The 21309-nt window shown below is 32.5% G+C and overlaps 1 protein-coding gene across 1 annotated transcript in view; it reads left to right on the forward strand.

The window, feature by feature from the left end:
- Positions 1 to 920: 920 nt before the first annotated feature.
- LOC129808040 (neural cell adhesion molecule 2) overlaps positions 921 to 21309 on the forward strand; it is a 325350-nt gene continuing 304961 nt past the window's right edge. Inside the window, exons 1-2 of the mRNA XM_055857702.1 lie at positions 921 to 1423; positions 19356 to 19938. Of these exons, the coding sequence (XP_055713677.1) occupies positions 19827 to 19938 (112 nt within the window). The 5' untranslated portion in view covers positions 921 to 1423; positions 19356 to 19826. The remainder of the gene's footprint in view (positions 1424 to 19355; positions 19939 to 21309) is intronic.

A 21309-nucleotide genomic window follows, 5' to 3' on the forward strand; every position in this document is an offset into this window, starting at 1 on the left:
ATTAACGTAGGAAAAAAAATAGTTATTATCAAGCTTGGATCGTATCAAGCATGGTCACTTTCCCCTATGTCCATAAATTTTTGATTAATTTTAATTTTAAAATGAATCGCGAAATACATTTCAATTCTTGCGCTTGACTTCTGAGTTATATGGTAGATTACTAGTAAGAATTATTGTATAATTTTTTGAAGTTTCTCTAGGGGGAAGTGGGGCACCTTTGAAACTGATATTTTTCACCTGTTTTTAAATAAAATTGAGCCTTATCATGATATAATTTAGCACCACAAATAGATTGAGGAGCTAAAGTACATTAACATTATGATATGGTTCAGTTCGACTTAAACATAGGAGAAAAATCCCAATTTGAAAGGTGCCCCGCTTCCCCCTAGCTTTGATATTATTTGTTTTCTTTTTATATTTTAATAATAATTTTTTTCAAACATAAACAGAAACCATATGCAATAAATTTGTGCTTTCTTCGCTTTGCAAAAGTATACCTTTCCTTCATGAGCGTGAGGCACATGGTTTGATATCGATTTCCTGGAATTTTCCCTGAAAGATACTGCAATTGCTTGACAGTGTAGGGAATTTCCATTGAAACCCCTCCGAATACACTGTCATTTGGGCCAGATGCCTCATCAACGGTGTAACTTGTGCTGACGACTTCCCCTCTTCGAAAGGATTTCTCCTTACACTGTCAAGTGCCACGGAGGGTGAGAATAACAGTGTAGTCTGATTCAACCCCTGACTATGTACACTGTCAAGGGTTACCTTCCCCTGAAATGGGAAAACAGTGTAATCATGAGAGAGGAGGAAATTTTGAGAGAACTGGGGTGATTTTCGCTCTCTGGCCACAATGAAATTGTGGTATAGTGAGAAGAAGGACTGTATGGAAGAAGGTGGAAATCTCTCGTCGCAGGACACCTCTTTAGTCCTCATCCGACCGTCAGTCCGTGCTCACGCGTGAGTATGCGTCGCGACCGAATGTGTGATCTTGTGTGAAAAGTCAGTGTCTCAGCACGAGAGTCATTTCACAGGCACCTAAACTACCCCTTCGCCGGTTTGGGTGGTGGGTGGCCAGTCAGGACTAATATCAATAGATTTTGTGCGTCAAGAAAAAAAAAACAACTCCAGGAGCAAGATTGAGATAGTGCGAATTTTCACGAAAACGGGAAATTGTGTTAATTGCTATTCGAATTTATATGTGATGTATATTTACGGATGAGAATATCCTTAAAAAAAAAGGTTCTGCCAGTTCTGCGTTCTCTGTGGCGTGTGTTCTCTGTTGAAAAAAAAAATATACCACACACCAAAAGCAGTGAAGTAACACAATTTTCTCTCATTTGTGGAAAGTGAAGTTGCTTTTTGCGGGAAATTTATGTCAAAGACTGCCCACTTAATTTCCATTATCTGCCCAGTGTTTGTGAGTCATAGTTGGTCTTTTCTTTTGTCCTTGTCTTTTTTTTCCTTCTGCCCAGAGCAATTGTCACAAGTGTTGGGCACAAAAAGTAATGCCTTGATGGGATTTCTAGCTTATTTTGCCTTGCATTGCAGTTGTCAATGTAACTCATGTGAGCATTATTTCAGACCTGCTCGAAACTATTTACAGCCTCTTTCAGTGTGTCCCATTTTTTAACACTTTTCACACTGAACAATTAAATTGCAATTTTAGCTGTGTTAGAGGAATATTTTTCTGCATTTGATGTGTCATTTGACACGAGAAATTGTGAGAACAAAATTCTGCAGACTAGTGCTTTACTGCTGCATAATACAATAAATTTTAATATTATGTTCCTGGATTGGGATAAATGAACTTCATCAACATAATTATAAATTTATATACACATATGGGTTGTAGTCGATTGCCACCGGTCCAATATTAAATGGGTGACTCTCCCCTTTTTGCAAAATGTGCTCAACGGACCGTGTGGGTGGTATGCTGGTGTGACGTCATTGATTGGAAAATTCGATAAAAGAGCTGAGGCGAAATTTAATTGAAATTAGGGAAGAGAGAAAATTTAATAATTCCCACTGAAATATTTATTTGGAATAAATCAACCATGTTAAAAATCGCTCAGGAGCTCAACAATATGCTACACACGTGATAAATGTGCTGGCTGTCTGATATTTTCCAACCGGACTCATATCTATAGCTACTTCCTATCTTCCTTTCTTTCACCTTCTCCATCCATACCAAATTGCTGGATTTTTTTTTATCTGAAAATCAATGAGCTTTCAATAGGGTGTGTATACTCTGGAAATGGAATAACAATCAAATTGAAAGATTATCAGGTTTTATCTTAGTTAGATTTTAGGATTAAATACAATGAAGTGTTGTTAATAGTTAATTAAACTTTTTTTATTGTTAGAATTTTCTACTCTACAGCCCCTTCAATTGACACTACCAATTACTGAAACTTTGTGGCTATTTTTTTTTAGTGTTATTGACTGTCTTAAAATTGCACAGCAATATTTTTCAAACTGCTCAAAAAGAGAAAATTAACTTCTTAAAAATTCGACCTTTCACTCCTGGCAATAATTTTCCACATTTTTCTTAATCAGGCGATCTTGGAAAAATTACTTCATACTGTTTTGTCCAATCTGTAAATCCGATTATTGAATTATACGGCAAATGATTAGAAAGAAGGCATTCAGGATTTCTTTACGAGGCAACTCAATGATCATTAACAACCCCTTCATTTTTATCCACCCTTCCTCTATCCCTTCCTAATCAAAATCATATTTATATAACCTTTTTTTTGTAATATACAAAAATACTCTTAACGTCTTAACCTTTTCACACTAAACCTAGGGGAAACTGGGGCAGCACCAAACACGGGGTAGCACCAAACAATAATTTTTATTTCTTAACTACATGGACTATCTCAACCATTTCATCAGTAGACAAGCATCCCTATAGTGCCTATAAATTCCTATAGGTCTTGCCCTTAGAAGTTGAATATCTGATTAAAAAATCGCAGTGTTTGGTGCTACCCCGTGTTTGGTGGTGCCCCAGTTTCCCCTACCGACTTTTTTTGGTCATTTTTCCTAGCGCGCTCGGTCAAATGACAGACCACGGTAATTAGGATACCCAACAAAATTTTCTTGGAAAAGAAGAAAAAATTAAAATTTGAAGACTGAAAAATATATTACATGCATATTTTAAGAAATTCATAAAGTTTGATAGCGACATTGTACCGTTTAAATAATTTGTTAATCTTAAAAAGTTTTTAAACCGGTTAATTTGACCAGTCTTGGTAGGTTTAGGGTTAAGGACAAATGGGACACCGTTATCCAAAAAATAAAAATTATTTTTTCGGGCGATGTAGGGGACAAAAGAACTCTCAAAAGTCAAAACAAATGTTTTTGTTTTTGGGACACCGGTGTTCCACTCGTCCTTAAAGTGTTAAACCATTCCTAATAATTGTTTTTCCAAAGAAGATTTAAACTACTTTAGAAAATGTAGGGGAAAGTGCCCATGCTTGATGCCATTGGAGGCTTCGTCATGACTAAATTTTTTATGTTTCACAATATATATGTGAAGTATCGCAACCATATTTTAAAAACTATGGGAAAGTGGTCATTTTTTAAAATATATTGGGGAGTCACGTTTATTGAGAAACATAGGAAAAATTTAGTCATTACGAAGCTTCCAATGGTATCATGCATGGGCACTTTCCCCTATATTTCAACCGATTGAAACAAGTCTAGATTAATTTTGAAGATTTTGGACTTTTTAACAAGTCTAATCCGTTTATTATTATTAGGGTAAAGGGATCTTTATACTTGAGGTTCAGCCCGGTTCCCGAAGGTCCAACAATCCTAAATAGCGAGTGATGTTATTACTTTTTAAGAGCCTAATAAGTCATTCATCTTTAATAATCCAATCCTAAGTTAAATTTTTCTAAAAATTCGTGATTGATAAAAATTAGAGCAGTTAAGCCAGCTAAGCCTTAGGTCTGAAGCCCGTATAAGTTGGGGTAAATCGGAATCATGACTATTTTGGAATTTTGAGATTTTCTCACTGTTTCAAAAAACACAAAGAAGTACAAGAATTTACATTTGAGAGTACTTTTTTGTTGTTTTTTCCTCTTGCTATCTAAAACTGTTAGGAAATTTCAATGTTCCAAATTACCTCATCTTACCTCATCCAGTGGTAAATAAAAAATAATTGAATTTCATTGAATATTCAATTGCATTACTCTAATGGTACAGTATGACCCGTAATACCCGTAATTTAACTCAGGAACAGTTTAATGGAAAATCTATTGATTGGTTAATCCTTAGGACCCCACAAACTTTTATATAGCTTTTATACGATTTTTTGGTCAATCTTTTGGATGACCTATGTTTAATCTGTTCCAAGTGTTTTCAATTGTGGTGGAAACTGGGGCACCACCAAACACGGGGTACCACCAAACACTAATTTTTATTTCTAAACTACTTGGACTATCTCGACCATTCCTTCAGTTGACAAGCATTCCTATAGTGCCTATAAATTCATATAGGTCTTATCCTCTGAAGTCGAATATCCGATTAAAAATCGCAGTGTTTGGTGGTGCCCCAATTTCCCCTACATCAAAATCTTTGAAAGAAATTCAAACTCGTAAGTAAAATGCATACGAGTTACAGTTACGCTTATGAGTTGGACAATTAAAAAACTTTATTAATCTGTATGAATTTTGCGAAAAAAGGATTTGTGCATAGCATCTAACATACATTTTCTAATAACACGTATTTTGCAAAGCTGGAACACTTTGTTATCATTTATTATACTGTGTTATAATTGACATTTAATTCTCATGATAGTTAAGGAAATTTACCAGAGAATACTAATGTCAATTTAAAAAGATTTAAAAGATTTTACGTTACATTTTACTTATAATAAGCAATGCCTATATATCAGTTAGTTTTCAAATGTATTGAGGATTAGTTAGAATTTAGAGGAAACAAAGATGATAAACTACTCTTCAATATGAGAACAATACTTCTGAAAAAGAAGTAACAAAAAAATTAGTAGTAAAAAATAAATAAAGTAGTAAAAAAATGTAAGAAAAAACATTAATACTTCACAACAACTAAATAAGACTGAATTAAACTAAAAGTTCTGTCATATTTCTCGTAAGTAACTGCTCACACTGAAGTTTCAAAAAAAAGGAATTTTAATTGAAATTATATTCAAAATTCAATAAATTCAGTCTTACAATATTCTAAAAAGAATAAATATTTAGACAGAAGAAATTACTCATTAAATACTGGAAAAAGTTCCATAATTTCAATCAATTTACTTGTGGTGTCCAAAATTACCCTCAGAGTGTCCAAAATTACAAGCTGTCCCAAATTATGATCATTTCCCCTATTCTCTAAAGGTTTTTCTTCTTCATTTACGAAAAGTGTATTTTTACATGATATCCGTTATGTTTTTTTTTTTTTAAATATTGTTGAAATTTGAGGAGTGAGAAATGTAACATATACCCCCCTAAACGTTCATGTTTGAGGAACTTGACTGCAATTTTTTATCTTTTTAATTTTAGCGGAGTAATTTTGAAGCATAGAAACATTAAGTTACAATAGGTAATAATAAGTAGTTTTAGGTAAATAACTAGGAGGAAGTGGGGCACATTTAAAATGTAAGAAGAAATAAATTATTATTATTTATTAATTAATATTATTATTAAAATTTAAAAAGAATACAAATAATATCAAAGCTAGGGGCAAGTTGGGCATCTTTAAAATTCGGATTTTTCTCCTAAGTCTCCTAAGTGGAACTGAGTCACATTAAAAAGTAATTTAGCTTCTCAATTTGTTTGTGAAGCTAAATTATATCATGATAAGGCTCAATTTTATTTAAAACCAGGTGAAAAATACCAATTTCAAAGGTGCCCCATTTTCAAATTAGCCCCACTTCCCCCTAAAGCTAGGCTACATATTATAAATTGTTAATGTAAGTATTTTTTCGAAAATTTTTCGTTTTTCGATAAAATGAATTTATTTTACCGATATCAAAATGGTTTCCTTACAAATCCAGCATCTAAAAAATAACCACAAGTCTTATAAAATTCCAACGCATTTTACTAATTTTTTGTGATATTTTCAAATCGAATATCAAGTTTTTTGAACATGTTTCGAAGTAAAAGATTCCATTTTACACCTTCAAAGTATAAAATTCCCTTCGACTTATTGAATAAATCCAAAGTGGCAATCCTTCATTCTGGTGGAAATATAGAAAGTAAGATAAAATTCAAGAAAATTAATTGGTGTGAAATATTAATATTTTCTTGCACTACTGATCTCATTAATCTACATGGATATTTCTACCATTTCGCCAATTAATTCGGAAAAAAATCACAGAGTTCCCTGGTGCAGAATTGAAAGACAAGACGAAGACAGTTTGAGAAGTTGAGGGATTGGGAAAAGACGAGGAAATTGGAATGGTAAAAGAGGGAAATTGCGAGGGGATTGGTGAAAGAGGAAACGAGAAGATAATGCAAGAAAGAAATGGTACCAAGAAGAAGAAACGACTTCACTTCTTATATATTTTTGATCGTCTCAAAATCAAGCAATTTATTGAAATTGGGAACTTCCGCAACATATCTGTCATATTGTATTGTCTCTAGCGCAGATTCATGGCATTTCCCATCTTTTTCCTCATACATACGTAAATTTTCCATGCATTTGGGAGGGAAGAAGAAACCCCCCTCCAAGAGATTCCTCTTTCATCTCATATCCTCTTTCCCTATTTTTTGGGCTTCACGTGTGTTGGGTGGAAATGTGTGATGAAATTTTGTGCTCCTTTTTCTTCAGCTTCAGATTGTCACCCTCATGAAATGAAATATTGTAACATGAGTTGATTCTCCAATTTCCTCAGATAAATACCTCCGGAGAGTTTGTGTCCTTCTTGTGTGGAGAAAGGCAGAAAAAAGGACACGAAATTGTATACTTTTGCACATTCATTCAGGGACACTCTTATACACAATCGAAAAAAAACTGCCTTTCTAGCTGTGATTTAAACTTTCTTTTCCGTTGCTCTTCTTTCAAAAAATTTTCTTTCTCTGTGCCCCACGCACCAAGGATGACTCAAGGGTGGCGGGAAGGTGGCATCTTTAGCAACATGAGGGCTCTGCCTTGAAGATGTGTGGGAAAAGAAGTGAAAAAGACGAGAGAAAACTTTTCCCATTCACCATTGAATCCTCCTTCATGTTCATCCCTCTTTGGTCTCTCTTTTTTTCCTTGCACCTAACTGTGTATGAACTTCTTATCACTATCATCCCACCGGTATTCCAAGCCTCCACATTTGATACCATACCACCCCCTTATTGACTCCCCTATTTTATGGTGATGTGTGTGTGTCGATATAAAAGAAGAAACTCACATGAATATTGGGCAACTTTTGCTTCTCCCCCTACACAATTTCCTCCCATCGAGCACAAGGATCAATCCAAGATGATATACCGTCCGGCAAACAACGGTCATATAAATGGGGGTTTGTGCAGTCCCTCAAAAGAACTCAGAACCAACGGCAAAAAATCAGGCACCCAAGAAAAAATTCTCTACTTACACTCCTCAAGTACACAGATAGACAGAAAAAAGTAGCCTGATTAATGATTTCATGATACATCTATATTATGGTTTTAGGTCGGCCTCCCGGTGATACATTTTCAGAAGAAAATACCCCAATACAGTTGATTTACTCTTTTGGTATAAGTGAAAATTTTCCCATTGAATCTTTCATTTCAAATTGAACGACTTTTATCCAAAAGATCATGTGCAGATCTTATAGTTCTAGTGGTGGTTCACATGACAAAATTGACTTTTTATGCTGATATGTCGAATATTGGATTAAAGAAAAAATGAAAATCGTGAAAATCTATGAACCTTTGTACCATTGTTGGTTTTAGGATGCATAAAGACAAGTAGGGGAACCTGGGGCAAGTCTAGCCAAATGATAATTTTTTCAGGCTTTGTGGAGTGCTCGAACTCGTGACTTAGATGCTATACCTTGAAAATACTTTCGCATCATCTACTGTTTACTGGTTCTTAACCGATTTAAACCGATTCATGAATCACTCAAAAAAATAGTTCTAAGAGCAATAGTATTAATTTACGGCCGAAAATTACCGGTGCATAATCGATTCATTACTGATTTAAAAATTGTTTTAGACCGATTTATAAATCGGTCTAATATTAGTTATCGGTTATGAACCGGTTCATTACCGGTATATAAAGGATTTTAACCAGTTCAGTTTTATTGGAAATTCCAAGAGGAAATTCCAACGAGCCCAATCATGACCCCATTCACTTGATAAATTGCGTTTTAGAGCCTTTTTAACTTTTGACCTTGAAAAACCCTTATTAGAAACGATTTGAGCAGTAAAATGGCCAGTAAAAATGAAAATTTCTTCAATAACTAAAACGGAAATCATAAATTGTAATGGCCAGCGCACAATAACTTTTGTTTGTAAACAGGTTTTCAAAATTTTCCATTAGAATGAGCGAGATGACTAGATCTAGATCTTACTCACTCTCATTGAAATGTTAAAAACATGCTTATACTAAATAAAAGTTATTGTGAGTTGGGCATAAGACTCTAAATAAAATATTTTTGATATTTTCGGTTTACTTTAAAGATATTTATAAAAATTATTTTTTCTTTTTTTATTAACCAAAATTAAATTTTTAGTGAACATAATTTATGTGTTTGCTATAACAATTTTGCTTTATTAACTGAAGTATTTGAATTTTTACTGATCAATCTGCTAATACACTATTCCTAAATAATTTCTATTTAATTTTGTGACTAGCTTTAAAATTCAATTCTCATTAACATGAAATAAATTGGTGAAGATCGATATTAACTGTACAAAACTTATTTTAAATAGAGTACTACTGCTACATCGAATCTGTTAAACATCTCGAGGTTTAAGGGGGGTTATGAAAGTTATAATAATTTCTCTGGGAGTAAAAAATTTCAAGCCTTAATTACTTTTACTGAGAGATTCCGAATTTTAAAATTTTGGATTTGTCACATTTTGCCCCGCATATCAATAGTAGGGTAAAATTAGGTAATTTGGCACCATTTATAATTTGGGACACTTGAGATTTTCTCACTGTTACAGATGAGCAAAGAGAAAACAAAGACCGCAAAATAGAAGAAAAAGACGTTTAAAGAGAAGGAACAGATATCTTCCTTTTGAATCTCTAGAACAGTGCGAAAATACCAAATGTCCCAAATTGTAAATGGTTTAAAATTACCCCATTTTACCCTATAAAAAAATAACTAGACGTATAATTTTTTTTTGAAGATTTTTATTAAAATAGTAGTAATCTCGTAGTAAATCACTTACAAACTTAGTGAATATTGTTCTTACAGTGATTTACATTAATTTAAACTTTTAATTGAATTCGTACTTCCCTATTAAGTTCTTTAATTTTAAATTAAAGAAAATTTATTTTTTTTTGGACGCGAGGATTTTTTAAATCATTAAAAATTAATTAGTAATTTTAAGAGGGGTTTGCATTAACTAAAGTGTGTAGAGTTTTATTTACATAATAAAACATTTTTACATTAAATTTAAAAGAATACTTCAATTTCTTGCATCATATCAAAATGCATGTATGTATAAAGAGCTCTGATGGCTAACGATATGAAAATTTGGTATTTTGTTGTTAATTATTTTATTTTTAGAACGCTAATTCTAGTTCAATATTAATATATTTAATCGCGATTATGAGAGATATTTTTTGCATATTTAAAAAAAATCATTTTCGTTTGATTGACTCTAAATCACAATTTAATTTATCAATAAGGTCAAAAATTAAGAACATAGTGCTGATGACAAAAAAAAAATTTTTTCTTTAAAAGATCGAGAAATTCATTATGGCCTTTTCTGTTAAGGGGTTACGTGGGTCACACAGATTAAAAAACCGCATATTTCCTTGATATCTTTTTTCAACAATTAGAAAAGTATTTAATTGCAGCTATTAAGCATATAAAAGTACAACATTTTAATTATATTTTCTGAAGTTATCATTGAAAAATCTTAAAAATTCAGCCGTTGGAACCTCATTTTCAAAAACCGTTTTTTCAAAAAACATTCTTTTTGGTAGACAAGATTTCTCAGAAAATTTCACAAAATATAGTTTGAATGTTGTACTTTTATATCCTTAGAAAATATTTAAAATAAAAAATTATATGTTAAAAAATTAAAGAAAATAGTGTTTTCCAGTATTTTTGGCCCACGTAACCCCTTTAAGAACGTTCGTGTAACTTGGGTGGGGTTTCTCGGTTGTAAGACAGGAAAATAGAATCATGCACTGCTATAATATAAATAAATGTTTCTGTTTTACAAACCATAAGATTGGTGAAAATATCTTCCTTTATGGGGATGCAGGCCGATGTGAGGGAATCACTAGGGCTAAAAGCAATAGTGTAACTCCTGTAACTCTTCCTAGAGCTTTCAACGAATACCGATAACGATAGGAAATAAAGAAGATGGTTAAAAATTAAATAGTCTATATCGCTAACCAATTGGTAAAGTGTGAAATTCTTTAAAATAGACATATTTTTCAATTTTTAATTAATAAAATTTTAATAACAAATTAAACTTTTACGTAGGTTAAAAGTCGATTAAAAAATGACTGTGAAGTAGGTTTTTGCAGCCACTTTGGCTCGCACTTCAATCCAACATATGTCACGATTCTCCTGACCACTCAAACGTTCTATGATGGTCATTTAGGTTGAAAAAAAAAAACAATTGACGTAGCGACAATTAAATACATGACAATAAAAGAATAATGATGATTTTTATGGTTGAAATTAATTTTATTAATTTATCCTTGCAATTTATCTATGTATTCCGCATATATCGCATAAACCGTAATCGATTTCAATGGTATGTCTCTCACACTTTCCCGTGCCATTACCCAACAGCCCAATGGTAAAAGTTTAGTGGAGAACATTTTTGATTTATGATTTCCGAACTTTGTGAATTAATCACTTTTTGATTTGGGACACGATTTCGAAAGACTTTCTTGGTGTATGTGTGTTATGAGGAAAATCATACATTTACGTGCTTTAGACGCATGTTTGTATTTATAACATCAAAATTATGTATTGCCCAACCCTTGAAGAAAGCAAATTCCAAAGTGGTGAAGGCAATTTGCTCCTGTCCACTCTTTCCCGCCAAAAAGCTTGTGAGAGTGGGTTTTGTGTTGGGGCAACACCTTTTGATGTGACTATAATTTGTGTATATATTATTCCACATTACCCGAAACATCTCACACCAGATACCAACAATATTTGGCCAAATGTTTACAATTCCCCTGGGTTGACGTGCAAAAGGGGGGAAAATTTTGCGTGTGACGGGTGAGAGAAGGTTCAAGTGGTAGACCAACTTTCCAATAATGTCGAAAATGTCCCTTTTTACCAACGTCGTCATGCTCGATAAAAATCCCTGATGTTAGGTGGAAAATTACACTCCCCCTCATGGAGCTCATGAATGAGCTCAATGAGCGAGATCGAGAAGAAAATCAGCAAAGCTCATTGAGAAAATCAGAATGGAATGGGGAGAAAGTCAAGAAAATTTTCGGATAGAACATCGAAGGGTATTCAACTTTTTCACATACGTGACGCACTCTAACTCAATTTAATTTCAAATCCAAGAAATTTCCCAACTCCACCGCAATCCTCATTATAAATGACGAGCTTTTGCCAGTGAAGCTCGCAGAATTTGGAATTATTTAATACGTGCTTCCATACTCACATACCATCGACGTTATACTTTCAATTGAAAATTCTCTCCATACGAGTGAGGTAACAAGAAATCTCATTCAAGAAATGAATCATTTCATCAAGTCAAGCAGTTAAAGTCTCACGATATCATATTTAAGTGCTGGGATTTTCAACTCATTTATCTCGTAAAATCTCTCAGTGTCGCACGACAAACTTGCTCCAAATTAAAGCTTTTGCTCGATGATTAAGTGCCCTGAATTTTGGTTCTAACACAATATTTCACTGTAGTATGACTGCAACTTTCAAAACCTGCAGAGCTTAGTTTGAGTTAGACCAAACTTCTGCCTCTAGAATCACCAACTTAAATCAAATACAGGAAAATTTAGTGAATATTACAGTAAAAGTTGTATTTTGGTAATATTTTTTAAAAAACATATTTTATCAAGATGCTTAAATAACTTTGAACTTATCTGTAAATTCAAGTAAATTTTTTGAGACTTATAAGAAAGCTTTCTCAAACCCTAACGAATTTAAATAAAAATCTTTGTCAATAGATTAGAGATATGAAATCGTTGGTATTTAAATTATAATTTTAACTAACAAAGATAGGTAGCACTAAAAGTTTTCTTATCCTGAGAGCAGTGTACCATAAGTGCGGGTGACTTTGTCTCCTGTTGGTGACTTTGACACCCTCCTGTTCATAAGCTTTTCTTTAATTCTAATATTTAAGAACCGTTCTCACCAAGCGCCTGACAAGTTGGCCTTTTTATATGGAGCTATTTGAAGCCAATTCCTAAATTGATCTCGAACTCAGCTCACAGTGTTCCGAGGAAAAAATGTATTTAAACAAAAATTTAGCATATTTCGCTCCATACGGAAAGGTATCTTATAATACGGAAGAACTTCTCACCTTTTAGATATTTAGCGTAACGGTCGCTAGTGCAAAAAATTTCCTTTATAAATTTAAATCGAAATATGAGAAAGTGGCTTCAAATTTCAGGCTACTTGCCAGAGGGTTGGTTCTCACCCATCAGACCAGATGAGTAAAGACCATTCTTAAGTTCTAGATGTAAAGAAAAGCTTACGAACAGGGGGTGTCAAGGACGTCAGCATTTACGGTACCATATTTTTGGGACTAAAAGTTTGTGCTCAATTCTGAGATAAAGAAAGCTTAAACTTGAACTTAAAGGTTTGAAAGAATTTTTCAATTTTCAGTCTGAATTTTTAAGAGTTTACTGCTTCTAAGTATAAAAGTTTAGTGAATTTGGACATTTAAATATTAAAAATTTTCAACGAATAATACACAATGGATAATATACAGTAGATTTAAAGACAAAGATCTATATTACATTTTGGTAAATCGGGATAGTGATACCTAGGCTTGATGGGCCCTTTGTATCTCCCGCGCGTCTTCTTTATTCTATAATAAATAGAATAGGGGAGACTGGGGCAAAAAGTCACAAAATGGATATTTTATTTTTTTTACAAGCTACCCTAGTGCCCCAGAAATTTCTAACTAGTGCAGTTTTATAGGAAATTTACTGTTCTACAACTTTGTGAGAGCAATTTTTCTCTATTTTGTAAGGAAATCGAGCTGTTTTCTAAAAGGCAATTTTGTAATTATTCTCAAAAATGCTGGGGCAAATAGTACCAGGTATGGGATATTATCACATTCTGATTTGCTTTATTATGGGCTTTCATAAATTAAAAAAAAATAGCTAAATGACATATTTTCATAGGAAATTTATTCCTCTACACCTTTTTAAAACACAGTTTTCTCTATCTGAACAAGAAAAGCGCTTTTCAAGCTATTTTAGAAAAAAAACACACAAGAGACTGCTAATCGTTTGACAAATCCAAACAAAAAACGGCGAGACGCGAAAATAATGTTTCATTTTTAATAAAAGGATTTCTGGAGAAAAGAATCTTTGTAAAATTCTAAAATAGATAGTGGTTTCATATTCTAAACAGCCAATGAAGAAGCATTTCTGCCGTTTGGCTTCGGAGGCTGGTCAACAATGCTAAGACGGCGGCTGACGCATGGTAAGGCGGGAAATGTAGAGCTTGAATAAATTTATTATTATTATTATTATTATTCAAAGAATCCAAATCATTCAGGAAATATTTACCAGTGCATCAATTTTGGAAAATAAGTAGGTCAAAATTGATATTTGTTGTAAGGAAAACATTTCAAAAATAGGACTAAAAATTTCAATATTTTTTATTTTCTGAATTCCTTGCTCGAATTCTAAGAAACTTACGACTTTGAAGAAGGTCTATGGAGGCCATCTATGGAAAAAAATTTAAGCCGCTATCTCTTTTATCTTGGAAGATATTGAATTTTCAAATTTTCAATTTGTGACTTTTTGCCTCAGTCTCCCCTATAATTCAGAATCGTTTTGGGTGTAAGATCCTGCCCCTCCGTGGATGGTGCAGGAATCTCTCTACGCACATCCAATGAAGGGCATTCCTATAAGAAGTGCTCAACTGTCTCCAGCCTGTACAAGATGCTGATGAGGCTAACCGCATCTTGAACAGTTGAAAGCTTAGGTGACCGATGAAGAAAGATACCCACGACAATTCGCAAATCTGAGGGCAAAAATCGCAAATTGAGCAGAAAGTCGCTATGTCTCTGAGGAGCTCCCAATCAATGACTTCGCCTGCCTACAACTCTGATTGCTCACCCAGTAATCTCGCTGCTTGTCATACAATCGGTTAAAAGGTTCCTCCTTCATAGGTCCACCACCTGCGATACCCAGAACAGGTAGTGGTCCTAAGAACTCCTTCGCGGCAGCCTTCTTTGCCAGATCATCGGCTCTCTTTCATTGTCCTGAATAACCATGTGCGAGGGTTATTCAGGGGACACCACATCAGCGCTATTCTTACATTCCGCTCCCTGTAATTTGTCCCAGGTTCCAGCACTTTCTGGGAAAGATTTATCTTAGTATTAAGCGATTTTTAAAGTTAGATTAGATTAGATTTATTAACAAAAAAGATGTACCAAGTCATTGCAACAAAATAGTTAAGAATTAATTTTTTTTTAACTTAAAGCGTTAAATCAGTTTTTAATTTTTTAATTAGGGGAAAGTACTCTCCCTTCGAACCTTCATGCCTTCGAATAATGTGAGTTTTATTTATTTTTCTAGAAAACCTACACATTTCTATTAAATATTAGTTAATTTATCATCAATTATGACAATTACGTGATAATTATGTGTAAGTCTCTTAAGAAAAATAAAAGAAAACTCACATTATTCGAAGGCATGAACGTTCGAAAGAGAGTACTTTCCCCTAGCTATTGTACGATCAAATAAAATTTTATTCTGTAAATTAATCTTATTTAAACATTTTAAAAGATTACATTCCTTTGAATTTTTTAAAGCTAGAGAAGAGATGCAAAATTCGATATTCAATCATTGGCTGTACTATTCTTGAAATCTTATAACTTATAACTTTGAGAGACCACAAATAAAGGCTTTTTTTAATTTTTAATGAAGGATAAAAATATCCACCAAAACATCTTTTTGCCTTTAAAGCATTATCCGTATATGATTAAATATTAAATTCATTAAATATTCAATCCCAATGCGTCTACACTGATTAGCTAAAGCTTGGAAATATTCAAATAGTCTGAAGCTTTTGCCCATCAGAGTACGGAATGAGACTAAAATTATTTACGGAATTTAATATTTAATTAAATACACAGAATGCTTTACAGCTTTCAAGTTTAACAGGCATAAAACTATTTTATTTACAAAATCTCGATTACTGTATAAAGAATTTAGCTTAAATAAACTGTTAAAGTGTTGCAGCTTTGTGGAATGTTTGAACTCAAGTTATAGAGGACTCCACGAATTTTCTTCGCCAGTCATGTAGGGTGGAGTCATCACTTATGGACGTTATACACTTATGGACATAGACAGACAGCTTACAAAAATCTTGAGTTCTTACCTAAAACAGATTACAAAAAATCTCAAAATTATTAATTACATCATAAACTAATAATTTTATGATTTTTCGAAATCTATTTTAGGCAAGAACCTAGAATTTTTGCACGATAGCTAAAAGTGTAAAACGCCCACAAGTGATGACTTCACCCTATACTGGTTTATTATCATTTTAAACTGGTTTACAAATTATCTGAAACTCATCCCGAATTTGTAAATTGTTTAAGTGAGTACATATTTTCGAATTCTTTGTCCTCTTAACTTTAAGTAACTCTTAAAGATATTTCGAGCGAAATAATTTTAGGGAAATAAACGACCAATTAACGAAATATTCACTTAACTGATAATGAAAAAAGTCATCAGAATCGTTTTTCAACAGTTGGATGTACATTAGTGGCACCCTCTACCAATTTTATTTTGATTTTTTTTTAAATTTGAGAATAAATTATTTAGCCTGGGGTCTGATTGAATGTCAGTGTGTTAGATAAAAATAAAATTTTAATATAAAAAATTAAAAACAAAATACTGCACTAGCATGAACCATGTTGAAGGTGCTGACAAGTGTATTTTACACGGGTGTTTGACATTTTTCAGATGAAATTTTCTTAATTATTTTTAACGTGTAAAATCGTAAAAGAAAGATCCTGAAAATATCGATAAAAATTTTTGATTAGAGAATTAATGAAAATTCAGTGAGTTACATTGATCGTCATATTCTCGATGAAATGGAATTCTGCAATAATTCTAATGATGAGAAAGTCATCGATTAGTTGGAAATTTTCATAAAAAAAATAAATAAATAAAAAAGTTGAGTTAAGCTAGAAATTATTAAAATGACAGGAACTAAGACCACTAAATCTAGTGAAAGATGGTCAGTTTTTGAGGGTACCAGACTGAGGATGCAATATTTAGAATTTTCCAAATTAAACATAGGGGATATGGCACACCTTTGAATTAGGCAGTTTTGAAATTGAACTTTTAGGAGGTCATACTAAGGACCAGTTTCATTTAAAAATAGTAGAAAAAGTCCAATTTCAAAGCTGCCCCGATTCAAAGGTGCCCTATTTCTCCCTAGTCAATATCTACTAAACATAATTTCTTGTTCAAAAGCATATCACCTGCATCTAATATTTAATAAAATGGAATTCAAAAAGGGCAATATTCTAAAGCAAGATGAATAAAAACAAATAACAAAGTAATAAGGTGGGCCAGATCGGACTGGTGATGACGTAGATACTTTTTGGAGGTTATGTCAAAAGTCATCGGTTCTTGCCTCGCGCCAAATTCTCATGCGAACAATTTCAGTAAAATGTTGGGAATGCATCAAAATTTCTAATTTAATTGTTAACATTAATAATTGTTCTTATCAATTAAACGGATATCCAATGTTTTTTCTCCTTTTCTTATACTATTTTTCCACAAAATTCTACTTGACAAAAATTATTTGCACGAAACCCGGTGGACCATACATGATATGAGCACATCACAAATGTGTCAGAACATTCAATACTCATATATGTTTTTTTGGAGAAACTTAAAAATAAATTAAATACAGAAAAATGTAAAGTACAATCTTATGGCGCTGGCACACTTTTTCAATTGAGTGAAATTCAATCGTTAGAAATTTTACCTCTTACGCTTTCAAACTTTAATCAGATATAGTTGTCTCTTTATGCCAAATGAAATTTAAAATTAAAATTGAAAATGACATTGAAATTTAATATCCATTTGACAGAAAGAGATAGCTATATCTGATTTTAGTTTGAAAGAGTAAGAGAAGTAAAATTTCAATCGTTTGAAATTCACTCAATTGAAAAGGTGTGCCAGCACCATTAAAAATTAAATAAAATTTAACCTTTTTCGAAATATTTAAGTTTTGATAAAACGAAGGACACTACTACAAAGAGTCTCTCCCAATTTTACAGTATGCTAAAACTCACGAGATGTAGCTCTCCGTGAATTAAAATGTTACAGTTTTTGGGTACGTAAGCGTACTAAATTTAATAACAATTTAAAATATATTTCATAAAAATTATCAGAAAATTATAGAATATAACAAGAATAATATTTTCAAAATTATTCAATTCTTATTTTTCTATTACAAATATTTCATAAATCTGAGTTGTCAACACTGTACTAGTCGGGTAAAAGTATCTACGTCACTGGCAGTTCGATTTGGCCCACCTTATACTTGAAACTCCTTGATTCTAAAGGCCGTGTATGGAAACTAAACTAACTTACCTTCCCCTATAGGGCTAAATCCCTATTCTGATCTCCAGTACAAAAACTAACGAATTTATAATTTTTTTAGCATTTATAGTAGCAACCCCATTCACGCATAAAAAATGAATGTCTCGAAAATCTCGCTTAAGAGAAGACCCAGTTCCTCTATGAAACGTTTTGCCACCATTACGGCTTAGCGTAATTATATTCGAAATGATGATTAAGGGAAGAATCTCATTGACAGTAAAATACTCTCCGTATTTCATTAATTTACACATTTTCATTAAAGTCCTTACACAAATTCTCGATTACCGTATTACCTTATCTCATACTCGTTGGCACTAGGTAAAGATAATATAAGAAAATTGAAGAAATAAAACGAAAATTCCATAAACGGTGAAGAATAGACTGTAAGGGAAATTAATCGTACAGTTCTTTTTTGCTCACCATTTATCGAATTTTCCGTTTATTTCTTCAATTTTCTTATATTATTTTCACCTAGTGCCACCGAACAAGAGATAAGGTAATACGGTAATGGAAAATTTGCCTAAGAATTGCAATGAAAATGCGTAAATTAACGAAAAACGGTGAGGCTACGGTGAGCATTTTATTGTCAATGTGATTCTGCCCTAAACTACTTTTCCATAATTTTCCAATAAGCCGTGTCTCGGCTTAACCCTCTAACGGGGTAAGACCACCTCCAGGCGGTCTTCACAAAAATCACATTTACATCGACAATAAAGATTTTATTTATTTAAAAGTGCTATAGTGTCCTCGGTAATAGTCTTATAAACATCTCTTGAAAGTTTGAACTCATTTTGACTCCTCGTTTTGTTGCTATTCCCAGTTTTGTGTGACAGGTCAGAGAAAAAGCAACATAAAATATTTCTGCAAAAAAACTCATTTCCAATTTCCATAAAAATACGGATTTAAAGTTATCTGACTAAAATAAATTTATTTTTTACTGAAAGATGTCATTCTACTTTGTATATTTCATTTAAAAAATTTGAAAAAACTAAAAATGTAAATTTTAGAAGCAAAAAGAGTTTCAAAAAATTTTTATATTTTTTTGCCTAGCGCCTAAACTAAAAGAGATAATGAAGAATGGATGGTTTTTTCGACTTTATTGGATCATAATTATCCTAGAAAACATTGTTTTAGAACTTTTTTTCGCATATTAAAGAAAACACCGTTAGAGGATTAAGTCGTATGTTTGAAGAAATAATCTTAAAATTAGATTACCAAGAACAAATGACTTATTAGATTCTGGAAAGACAATTAATTTGTTTGCTATTTAGGATTTTGCGACCTACGGGAACTAAGCTAAACCTTTAGTCTGAAGACCATATAAGAATAGTGTTTGTGCTGATTTTCGCTGACATTGCTCTGTGCAGAAGTACCATTTCGGCTCTCACCTTCAGTTTAAATTGTAATAAATTTACATTTTTTTATAGGTCTGCTCTCATTCTAGTCACATATTACCAATATCCGTGGAGTAGTGGAAAAATTGGATTGAATTACAATTAAAATGTGGCGAAATTAATGCACAAGCTCGTTGTAAATTGAAGTGAGTGAAAATTTATTTATTGTGGCCAAACTGATAATGCTAATCTGCTTCAGTGGGCAAGTACTGAATCCAAGTTATAATGAAACATTATACGAACACACAGTGGAATAATCACAATAATTTCAATATTGTGCACGCGAAAAATTCAATTAAACACGAATTTATCACGTGGCTGGAATAATTGGAAATAGGAGGACCCATCAGGAGAGTTCAGGAGTGTGAGAACGTGATTTTTTTTATCCAGCAAGAGTGTAATCGCGTTAGGAATAAAATAAAATAATATTATAGCGAACCAGAAAATACCCGTCGAGTGAAATTCAACTGATAAATCAAAAATCACGACACATTGTAATTAAAAATGAAAATCACCTCTTCACGGATTGCGCGCTTTGTCCTCTACCAAATTGCCGTGCTGGGAGCCTACGTGGTGCTGGCCCATGGAAAGCATCCCCCGGAGAAGGAGAGACACGGTGAGTGTTTTCAAATCCAAAAGGCCCCCCTCGGGCTTACCCTAAGTTTCCCATCTACCTTATTTTCCAGAACAAATGGGTTTTTTTTCTCTTTCTTTCATCTCTCTGTTTGAAATTTTGCGTCTTAACAAACTACTTTTGATGATAAATGAACTCGACACAGAGGCGAAAGAATTGATTTATAAGACGTGAGTTTCAGATATTTCAGCCCTTTTTTTTCACTTTCTCCAAAAGCTCCAACACCCCTAAAAGACATTCTGACAATAAGAGTAAGGGTGCTAGAAAAAAAAGAAAAACTTCTTACACAACACGTTACTACATTGTTAGAAAGAAATTCTTTTCTTATTATTATTTTTATTATATTTCATGTTTCTTCCCTTTTCCTATAAATTTTTGGATGAAATTTGTACCGCAATGGTACTCTTGAGTGAGATTTGATAATTTCTTTTCTGATAAATTTTAATAACATTTTGTTTGACTTTGCAAATCACCTAGATGGCAAAACGTCTAAGCTTCGTGAAATGCTCGAATTAATGAGGTTCAACATACCATGAATTTTATTTTACAATTCTAATTTACTTATTGCTTTAAACTAAGGGCAGAATCACACTGACAGTAAAATGCTCACCGAATTTCGTTAATTTAATTACATTTTCATTGTAATTGTTAGGCAAATTCTCAACTACCGTATTACCTTATCTCATATTCAATGGCCCTAGGTGAAAATAATATAAGAAAATTGAATAAATAAAACGAAAATAGGATAAACGGTTAGCAAAAAAACTACGATTAATTTTTCTCTCAGTTTTTTTTTGTTCACCGTTTATCGCATTTTGATTTTATTTTTTCAATTTTCTTATATTATTTTCATCTAGTGCCACCGAGTAGATAAGGTAATACGGTAATTGAGAAATTGCGTAAGAAATGCAATGAAAATGCGTAAATTAACGAAATACGGTAAGCATTTGACTGTCAGTGTGATTCTGCCCTAAGTCATAAATCAAAATTTACATAAAAATCGAATAAACATAATATAAAATATACAATAAATGTTTAATTACTGTAACATTATCGATTTATTTCTATAGATTAAATTTTTAATAACTTTGGAATAAATGCAATCATGGGCATGATATTAAAAATCAGAATGGCAAATATTTCCCGTCATAAATATTCACACAAGCTACCACTAAAATATATTTTAAAATGAAATAATAGCTAAAACCGTTTTCTAAAATTATAATATAAAACAAGTTTTGGAATAGTAAAACGAAAGATTAATTTAAAATGAAAATTATAACGCATAAGAAGGGTCACCGAAAACTGGATGTCGATATCCTAATATTTTCTAATTATGTACAGTATCGGCCT

This window comes from Phlebotomus papatasi, chromosome 3 (genome assembly GCF_024763615.1).
Source record: "Phlebotomus papatasi isolate M1 chromosome 3, Ppap_2.1, whole genome shotgun sequence".
NCBI lineage: Eukaryota > Metazoa > Arthropoda > Insecta > Diptera > Psychodidae > Phlebotomus > Phlebotomus papatasi.